The sequence below is a fragment of the Chanodichthys erythropterus genome, chromosome 9 (genome assembly GCF_024489055.1).
Source record: "Chanodichthys erythropterus isolate Z2021 chromosome 9, ASM2448905v1, whole genome shotgun sequence".
NCBI lineage: Eukaryota > Metazoa > Chordata > Actinopteri > Cypriniformes > Xenocyprididae > Chanodichthys > Chanodichthys erythropterus.
Window position 1 is genome coordinate 28810399 of NC_090229.1, and position 11086 is coordinate 28821484.

Genomic DNA, 11086 nt, shown 5'->3' on the forward strand with positions numbered 1-11086 from the left:
TAAAGTATTTATTAATTGCTCTTAATTTTTCTGTAATTTAATTACAGTTACTTCCTAATACTGTATGGACTACAGACAAATTCTATCTAAAACAATGAATAATGTTAAAATGTTTTTAATGTTACTTTCTCCCTTTAAAAACTTTGGTCAGTTCAAGAATGACTTATGCAATTTTATATTATTTATTTGAAAGAATTATAAGAGCAGTTTCATGTCTATCCTTGCATTGCTCAACTGGTTGAGGTTTATATATGTGATTTAAGAAAGTAATTATGAATGCCATACTTTTTAGAGAGAGTACACTTACAATTGCACTGTTAGTAATTAATTACTTTTTTACAGTAACTTACCCAACACTGCGTGTGACCTACCAGCATCAGTTGTGTCGCTTCAATGCCATTTACAAATCCTCTTCTGTGGCCTCATGGGATAGTAAAGTTACTATAAGTACTAATACTTTTACTATAAGTACTATTACTATAAGTACTAATAAGTAAGTAAAACTTCAGAATCTCGCCAGAAATAGAAAGTCATCTGGGTACACTCTAAAAAATGCTGGGTTAAAAACAACCCAAGTTGGGTTGAAAATGGACAAACCCAGCAATTGGGTTGTTTTAACCCAGCGGTAGGGTTAAATGTTTGCCCAACCTGCTGGGTAGTTTTATTTAACTCAATTATTGTTTAAATTACTGTATTGCTTAATTAAAATTAACCCAAAGTATGTTGGAAATGAACATTTATTATTGTTCAATGAATAATTATTAAATAATAAACATTTATTAAATTGCTTATTAATAAATCTATATTGATAAACTATTAAACTATTAAATTTATATTAATAAAATAGTAAAGCTTATTAATAAAAATTCACCTTTTGTCTATTATTGTTGTCTCTAATTGCATCTGGTTTTTAATTTCCTCAAGTTCATTTTAAGCTAGCCATATAGCAATTTTTAAATAATAGTTGGTTTAAATAAAACTACCCAGCAGGTTGGGCAAACATTTAACCCAACCGCTGGGTTAAAACAACCCAATCGCTGGGTTTGTCCATTTTCAACCCAACTTGGGTTGTTTTTAACCCAGCATTTTTTAGAGTGTATATTTTGCGTACTCTTTTATGAGTACTGTGAATTCTGACACACTTCTTTGATCATATAATGTTTTTCGCCTACTATATAGTAGAGAAGTATGCCATTTCAGACACAGCCAGAGGTCAGTTATCTAGCATACTAAAATGTACTCTTGCAGTATATGCTAGTACTCGCTGATGAAAAGCAGCCCCACAGCATGATGCTATTATCACCTTACTGAAGTTCACTGTAGAGTTATAGAGGTGTTGCGCCACAGTGTGACGGTCAATTTTTTGGCTTAAAACATATATATTTTTTTATCTTAATCTAATCAAAGTATCTTTTCCCACTTCGGAGTAGGATCCAATGTGAAAAAGAAACGCACTTAATTCTATTAAATGTGCACTTGTACTTCAAATCTTAAAAGTATAGGCCTATATATTTTTAAAATCCATACTGTATAGATAGTATAATGTCAATGAAATAAAAGGCCACATAGAAAGTACATGACTATGTTTCTTAACACACTTAAATACACATTGTAATGTCAAATTAAATGTTTTACTTTAAAGTACCTTTGAAATCATTATGTTTAAATAATCTTTTGTTGTGTTTTAAGAAGTACACTTATTTTGATGTGTTCACTAACATAGTAAGGCACAAGTTCTTCATTATAAATTTGTATAAATTTAAAGTTAATATATTTTTACAACATAATTACAAATGTGTAATTACAAATATTTAAATACACAATCTACAAGTTATTGTGAAATGTGTTCAAGTATATTTTAGTTTATAATAAATTCTTGTCAGCACATTTAGCACTTTAACAATATTTAATGGAAGCAATTATGAAATTACATATAAGGTGTTTATTAAGATGTACTTAAAGGGTTAGTTCACCCAAAAATAAAAATTCTGTCATTAATTACTTAGCCTCATATCATTCTATATTCTACAAGACCTTCGTTCATCTTCGGAACACAAATTAAGATATTTTTGATAAAATTCGATAGCGCAGTGCGAAGTATTCTTGTCGCTTTATAACATTAAGGTTGAACCACTGTAGTCACTGTTTTAAATATTTCTTTAGTACCTTTCTGGGTGTTTGAAAGTGTAAATTATCTTGCTGGCAATGCAGGCCTCACTGAGCCATTGGACTTTATCAAAAATATATTAATTTGTGTTCCGAAGATGAACGAAAGTCGGGTGTGGAATGACATGAGGGTGAGTATTAATGACAGAATTTTATTTTAGGGGTGAACTAACCCTTTAAGTGCTACTAAAGTGGGTCAAAAAGACACTGTAAAAGTTTAGCTAATTGCATTTAAACAAATGTACACTATATTACATTTTTCTGAATTGCAATTAGCATGCAATTAAGTGTCTAAAACAATACATTCAGTTAACATTTAAGGATATTCTTTTAAAGTACTTTTTAAACTCTTTTAAAGGTATCTTCACTACTTTTTTCTTTTCACATGGCTTTATGGTTTAAACACAGACCATAATGCAGAGCTCTTGCTCACAGATGTTCTTATTGTTCTACAGGTTATGATGGTATCTTCTAATCAAGCCATCAGGACATGTTATATAAAGACAAATATTTACTATAGGTCTTGTAGCTTTATTATAATATGGGTTCTCTAAACAGTTATTTTAAGAAGACCCAATCAAATGGCTGCTAAATTAAGAAATGTAAATGTGAAAAGCGTAGTATAGGTACTTCTAATATGCATCCATTAGCATTGCCATTGATCTCACCGGCAGTTACTGGTGCATGCAGTTTTTGGAGCCGGTCAAAACTAATCACAAGTTTGGAGCTACAGGAAAAGCTTGGCTAATACATGCCAAAACTACACACACTTGCCCGTTTACCATGGTCCCATCAGCCCCAATCAGCCCCAGCTGGTAGATATTTTATATAAACCATCTGGCAGTAGAATAATTCTTCTCCATAGACAGCCATTGAAATAGTAATGTTTTGCCAGTGGCCAATTTCTGTAGGCTTCATAATAGCATGAAATGGATTTGAAATGGATATTTATCCCTGTCTGCTGTCTTGTTGAAAATTAACACTGGAGCCAGAAATAGCTTGAGCCAGAAACAAACCGACTTTTTCGGTTTGTTTCCGATTTTTCTCATATCTTACATTCATCATTAGGTCAGCTATAGTAGTTTACATACTTGAACCTCACACTTAATCAGTAAATGGTTTTAAAGAGAGTATGAAAAGTGAGAAGTAAAAAATGAAAAGAGTATTTGTTGAATATGTAACATCACTCATGCATGTAATTTCATATGTAATTCTGTTTCCACAACAGAAGCTGCAACGCCAGCTTCACAGAATAAGAATGTCATCAGATTGGGGGTAACTTTGTGTTTTATCTTAATATTATCATGTACTTTTTTTTTTTTTTTTTACATTTTAATGTTATCATACATATATATTTGAATGCTTTGTATGATCTATGACCTAAAATGTCAAAACTGTGCATATAGCAAAGGAATATCAAAATTTCTCTTTACAGATTACAAGTTGTCGAAAATTTTGAAATCCAAGAGGAAGTATGTAAGTATTTGATTTTTAAATCCTTGCTTGATTTTGCATCAGTGTCAAAATAAAAATAAACGAATACTTCTCTATATCCCCCAGTACTTAGAAATTGTGAGAAGTAAACTCGCAATTACGAGTTATGTTAAGTATAGAAATGTAATACATGGTTTGGTGCCCTAAATTTAGCTAGGGAAGATTCTGGGTCTTAGCCCTAATTTAAGATATGACTTTTTCCACAGTTTTCTTGTGCTTCTCCATTTTTGCGAGATATTTACCCATTTTGTAAGCTTTATATTCTAATCGCTGAACACACCAGTCACACTTTTGACTTCTAGTGTCCTAGAATGATTCAGCCTGAGGGTGGCGCTCTAATAATGAATGACAGACTTTAGTATACACAACAAACGCATAGAATACCATCTTAAGGGCCGTTCACATGTCATGTCTAAAAATGTGTGGAAAGTGATTCATTAAAAGTAATGCATTACATTATTGCGTTACTCCATAAAAAAGTACAACCCGGAATTTGGAAATGTTGGGATGTTTTTTAAATTTGAATAAAATGAAAACTAAAAAACTTTCAAATCACATGAGTCAATATTTTCTTCATAATAGAACATAGAAAACATAACAAATGTTTAAAGGGAGACATTTTATACTTTTATCCACTAAATGAGCTCATTTCAAATTTGATGCCTGCTACAGGTCTCAAAAACGTTGGCACGGGGGCAACAAATGGCGGAAAAAGCAATTTTGAAAAGATTCAGCTGGAAAACATCTAGCAACTAATTAAGTTAATTGATATATAAAAGCTATAAAAGGGATGTCTTAGAGAGGCAGAGTCTCTCAGAAATAAAGATGGGCAGAGGCTCTCCAATCTATAAAAGACTGCGTAAAAAGATTGTGGAATACTTTAAAAACAATGTTCCTCAATGTCAAATTGCAAAGGCTTTGCAAATGTCATCATCTACAGTGCATAACATCATCAAAGGATTTAGAGAAACTGGAGAAATCTCTGTGTAAGGGACAAGGCTGAAGACCTTTATTGGATGCATGTGGTCTTTGGGCCCTCAGACAACACTGCATCACTCATCAGCATGATTGTGTCAATGATATTACTAAATGGGCCTAGGAATACTTCTAGAAGCCACTGTTGGTAAACACAATCCGCCGTGCCATCTGCAGATGCCAACTAAAACTCTATCATGCAAAAAGGAAGCAATATGTGAACATGGTCCAGAAGCGACGTTGTGTCCTGTGGGCCAAGGCTCATTTAAAATGGACTGGAAAAGTGTTCTATGGTCAGACGAGTCCAAATTTGACTGGAAATCACAGACGCCATGTCCTCCTGGCATACTTGTTCACTTAACTCACTATGGGTTCAAATGTACTATAAGTGCTAACTAAATACATTTTTTTAAATACAGAGAATGTATATTAATATGAATTTTAGTATTTTGAGATACCATGAAAAATGATTTTGTTAACCTTCTGAACAATAACATATTGTGCATACAGTATGTGCTCATAAACTTAATTCTCCTTTCTCATCTTTCGTAGACCAGATGACTGACCGACGGAAAGCGTTTGGCTCACACCTCTCCACTGCCTTCTAACTGATTTGAGCTTCCTGGATGCTCAGAAGAGATCACAACCAGTGAAACAGATTGCCTTAGACTTCAGGAAGACCACAACAGTAACAACACCTGACAGTGTTTCCAACATCAGAGGAAACAGACTTAAGATATACTTCTGATTAACTCATACACCTTGGACCTTGTACATATGTAAATATGCCTATTATTACAAACATCTATTTCTGGATTACTGGAAAAGTCAAAGTATTGCATGCCAAGTAATGCTACAGTTACATAAATCCATAATGCACCTACTGTAATAACTAGAAAAAGAAAATCAGTCAATCGTAGTTTGTTTCATAGTTGTTTTCAGCTCTCAGTCTGCTATAATGCTGTTATTGTTCATATGTGGGCAATATATTACAGTAAAGGCTTCATTTGTTAATACAGAAATTTCTTTCAATTTCCATATATTTTTACATTTTAAAGAGGTTAAGTGTTGAGCTTTTGTCAGAAAACAATTATTAGGCAAAATACTCCAGATAACACTGTCTCGCATATCTGGCATATTTTCCAAAAAGAGGTCAAAAGGTTATCCTCCTTTTTTCCCCCAGTGACATGCTGATAGGAAAATGCTGTTTGAGCAGACAATAGCACATTTAAAAAAAAAAAAAAAAACAGATTTATTTTAAGATAGCAGTTTTGCTTGTTTATATTTAGATTAACTTTCGTACACTCTTAAAAATAAAGGTTCTTTATTGCCATCAGTGGTTCAATGAAGGACCTTTAACATCAGTGGAACCTTTTCAATTCACAAAAGGGTATTTGTAGTTTAAAAAGGTTCTTTAGATTATTAACAAAAAAGGTTTTTTTGTTGAACCAAAAATGGTTCTTCTATATTGCTCCGAAAACTTGCTTTTGGAACCTTTATTTATATAGTATATAAGTGTATAGTATATGGGAACTTTAATGTGGTTTAGGACAAAGCCACTCAAAACCAAAATCCATGCAGGATGGCATAGTATCTACTATAAAGGACCAGAAGAAAACAATTCCAGACATGAATGATTCAGACGACCCACTTGAGTGTTTTGATTTGCATTTTGTTTCTGTCTGGAGTGTGTGTCACTGTTTGGCTTAGCTTTAAACACTCAAAGGCTTCTCTCGAAATCAAAAACAAGGAAATGTGGTGGAGATTTTTCGGACGTCTGCTAATAATTAGAACAAGCCAGTCATCCAAACGGAAAGGAAGAGCTTTTGTTTAGCAGAAAAACAGGACGTAGCTTCTTATGAATGAGATTTGAAGGCCTGCTCTAAAGATGCTGAGTGGGCATATACACAGTGTAATGCGGTAGTCCAACACACTTTACACAGAAAGATCCAAATAAATTCTTTCTTTAATAAATCAAGGAGCATTGAGGAGCAGGAGTAAAGTTAGCATGCACTACACTAAACTAAAGATGACATTGAACATTGAACAGAAATAACTGAGGGCTTAAATACACACACTAATGATTAACTGAACAAGAAAGAGCGCAACTCAATAGATAATCATGACAACTAATGCTGTGTCCCAATTCGCCTACATATATGCCCTGAAAGTATGTACTGTTTTTGTGAAGAAAAAGACCATTTTGAGTGTTTAGCAGAATATCAGACAAGCTTTGGGATATACTACTTCATCATAATTGCATTTTTTTCTTAGTTCAAATCCTCCACATTGAAATAAATTTAATGGTGCTTTCACACCAAGTCATAATTACCGTAATTATGAGATTTATACTTGTAAAAAGCAAATACATCCTTGTAGAGCTCGTAATTACCACTTATAAGCTATAGAAAGTTTCTGAAAGCTCCTACTTGTACCACCTGATCATTGTTGCCATAAAAACAGCTCAGAGTAGAATGTCATGTGTTGTCGTCTCGAAAATTGCAGTAATTACGACATGGTGTAAACACAGCATACCATATCGGAGAAAACTTTTTGTGTGCCAAAAAAGCAAAATAATGACTTTATTCAACAATATCTAGTGATGGGCGATTTTAAAACAATGCTTCATGAAGCTTCGAAGCTTTCCGATTCATTTGTTTCAAATCAGTGGTTCAGAGCGCGTATCAAGACGCCAGAGTCACGCAAACCATTGAAATTTCTAAACACATCCGATGTAACAAAGCCTCGTTTACTGAAATCACGTGACCTTGGCAGTTTGATACACGCTCTGAAAATTGTGCCAACCAACTCCAGTTCTGCAATGAATTTTCTTTCTTTCCCCACTTTTCTATTTGCCACTCTTGCCAATGTCAGCCTTCATCGCAGATGTCTGTGAACATCAAAGTCCTGTTTTTGATAACTGATTTTTCCTGGAGAGCATTCCTGTTCTGCTAGTCAGTTGCCTTTTCACAAGGGAAAACCATGTTTGGCTCTCCATTCATTGCTCTCCATTAGGAGACTCTGTTGTTGACCACGTCCTAAGCTGCTCGTTTCAAACAGACTTCTGGTAGGCCTAAAAGGCTTTTTTGGATTGACACTGTTTTGTTTTTCAAGCTGCCCTGAAATAAGAACAAGCACAGAATGAATGACAAACAGCCCAAATATTCCGCATGCATGCACTTATTCAAATAAGCACAAATAACTAAAGAAACTTAAGACGAGTGTCTTAAATGTTGTTTCAAAACATTTTCAGACAAACAACTGTGGTTTTGAAGTTTTTCAAACCCTTACCACGCACTTGACCAGCCTATATCATATCAGCTCTCTCTAGAGGTCTTAAAGACGTCAACTCTAACATTACCTATTAAACACAAAGCTGTTTTACACAGCAGTTAGTTAATTAGATTTTAAAAAAAGGAAGTGGCCTCTCACCAATGGATTTTTTTTTGGGATATCCACATTATATTTAACATAAGAGCGACCTTTTTTCGTTAAATCTGCAAGGCTTTCGGCATCAGCCATTTCCAATTTAGCAGTACAAAAACAGTGCGCTGTTTGATTTTGCAAACTGGTATTTGTTATTATATTATTTTAATTCATTATCGTAATCATAAACACACTGGCCTAGAGAAAACTTTTATTATTTTTCTAGGTATTTACCTAATGCGGCTAATCTGAAGTCTCGCACATTTAGTTGAAATAGTTTATTCCGTGTTGAAAAGAACAATATTTAGTATGGATACCCTTGTGAAAAAAAAAAATATTTTAAAAACCTGTGCGTGCAGGTAATATAGGGTACACCTTAAGAAAAATATGCTTTTCATTAGCCTACTCCAATAGTGTATGAAGAAAATATATGCTTTTATTGAACATTGATGGAGCAACATATTTTGTGTGAAAATAAATCATAAAAGTGGTTTGTTTGTTTGTTTGTTTGTAAAAAATCTTATAAATGTATGAGGTGGCAAGGTGGACATTTTCTGAAATAATAATAATTTAATATAGCTTTATAGAAGTAACAAATAAATACATTTTATTATATGATATGAATAATATATTGTTAAATATGATGGTTTCATTATAAATGGTGGTTATCTCTAAGGTGGACACCCAACTTAAAGTATGATATTTATCATCTGAATCTAACCATATCATGTCCCAAAAAAAAAACAAAAAAAACCTACTGAATATGGGTCCCAGCTTGGAGTTTTGGGCCCCAGTTAGGTTGTCTATTATTGTTTATTATCTGTTTTAGAAAACAGCATGTTGGATCCAGATGGAGTTTAAGAGTTTATTTAAACAAAACAACAGCAGTAAATCCAGGCAGAAAACACAAAAGAGTCCAGGTAATGTAAGAGATAATCCATACATGGAACAACAAGAACCAAAACCAAGTGCACTTAGATGTATCTAAGTGTAAACCAAGTAGGACAACACCAGGCAAAGAACATCAGATACACTGGGGTTTAAATACACAGGTTAACAAGGGGCTGATAAGGGACAGGTGTAGGTGATTAGTTACTATGGTGACAAACAAGGGTAACTATGGAAACAAATAAGGAAGACAATGCAAAAAGGGAAACAGGAACTAAACACATAAATGAATACAATCTGAAGAGAAAAACACAAACTACAAAGTCCTTAAAAACAAGACAGGGGAATACAGGCTGGAATTATGACAGAACCCCACCCCCCTTAAGGCAGGAACACACCAAACCGACGGTTGGCTGTCGGGCAGTTTTTGTTCGTCGGCCGATTAAATTTTCTCATTGTGTTCCACACCGTCGGCTGAAATTAGTCCTTGTCTGCTCTTTTTCGGCCAATTTGACATGTTGAATCAGTGTCAGAGCTCGTCGTAGCCCATCTGGTCATTCTGATTGGCTGTTCAGCTACTGCCACCTGCTGGTACGGAAAGGCATTTCATCTTACGCAGGCGCAGAATGGACATGCTACTTGGCCGTCGGCTGTCGAGCGTCGGTTTAGTGTGTCAGGGCAACTTTAGACACAGCTGATGTGATCCAACCCCTCAGTCTGCTTTCGTTGCCACTAGTTCATCGGTGTCGGTTTGGTGCGTTCCTGCCTTTAAGGAGCGGATTCCAGATGCTTCTCAAGCAAAGGGAGGTGGTGCGAAGTGGAACAGGGGAAAGGATGGAGGGAGGAACTGGAACAGAGAGCACAGAGAGGTTACAAATGGCCTTTATGGCCGTCACAGATGGTTTAGAGCAGGCCTCCTTGGTCAATACAGGACAGACAGAGACTTCATAGACAGCCTCCGTGGTCATATCAGGGCAGACAGGGAGTTCATGGATGACTTCTGTGGTCGTGTCAGAGTAGAAAGAGAGTTCAGGAACGATCGCCACTACCTCGGGAGGAGCTGTAGCGGTCGCCACCACCGGATTGGGAGGAGCTGAAGAAGTGTGTGTGGCCAAATACACAAGATGGCAGCAGCCAGATGGAAGCTCAGCTGATGGTGGTAAGACCTCCGGGACCACCAGAACTGGGACCACTGGACGTAGAAGTGCTGTGACTTCTGAACTTAGGACTTGGGAGTGCTGGAATCTGTGGTGGACAAGCTCTGTGGCCTTGGGAGTTTGAGGCACATAGACCCCCATCAAAAATTATTTAGAGAAAGGGGACTCCTCTACCTCCCCCACAGTTAAAGAGGGCGCCCTCCACTCAACTGGAGGGCGTAGTCCAGAAACCTGACGTTATAACGTAAAATACTTGATTTTAATTTTTAATATTATTTAATATTGCATTTAAAGTTAATACATTTCAACTTAATTAATGTAACATTTAGATAAAAAAAAAATATTCAAGTGAGGTTAACAATTAGCCTACAACAAAAATAAAATTGTCCATCTAGATTGTAAAACAACTTTGAATGTAACTTAAAGGATTAGTTCACTTTCAAATAAAATTTTCCTGATAATTTACTCACCCCCATGTCATCCAAGATGTCCATATCCTTCTTTCTTCAGTTGAAAAGAAATTAAAAGTTTTTGATAAAAATTCCAAGATTTTTCTCTATATCATGGACTTCAATGAAGCCCAAATGGTTGAAGGTCAAAATTATAGTTTCAGTGCAGCTTCAAAGCATTCTACATCAGTGGCGGAGCCAGGATTTTTTCATAGGGGTGGCCAGGCAGGGGCCAGCAACCAGTCTGGGGTGGCACATAAATCTTCATTATTTCAACATAAAAATTAGTCTGATTATAATGTACTGGACTGTGCCTACAACACAAATGAATACAGTTAGTTTTTAGCCTACTTATAGTAATTAAGATCATGGAATGCTGAGTGAATTTGATTTTTTTTTCTTCTTTTTTTAATCCATTTCTCACTTGCAGGAATATGAATAAAGAGGTTCACACTATAGCTAAATTTAAACTTCAGTCACTTCTGGTTCTCAGAACCCCCAATAGCTTGTTTTTCATTGTTGCATCTCCAT

The 11086-nt window shown here is 35.1% G+C and overlaps 1 protein-coding gene across 1 annotated transcript in view; it reads left to right on the plus strand.

The window, feature by feature from the left end:
- csf1b (colony stimulating factor 1b (macrophage)) overlaps positions 1-5629 on the plus strand; it is a 39401-nt gene extending 33772 nt beyond the window's left edge. Inside the window, exons 7-9 of the mRNA XM_067393969.1 lie at positions 3395-3441; positions 3602-3642; positions 5188-5629. Coding sequence (XP_067250070.1) covers positions 3395-3441; positions 3602-3642; positions 5188-5243 — 144 coding nt within the window. The 3' untranslated portion in view covers positions 5244-5629. The remainder of the gene's footprint in view (positions 1-3394; positions 3442-3601; positions 3643-5187) is intronic.
- Positions 5630-11086: the final 5457 nt, after the last annotated feature.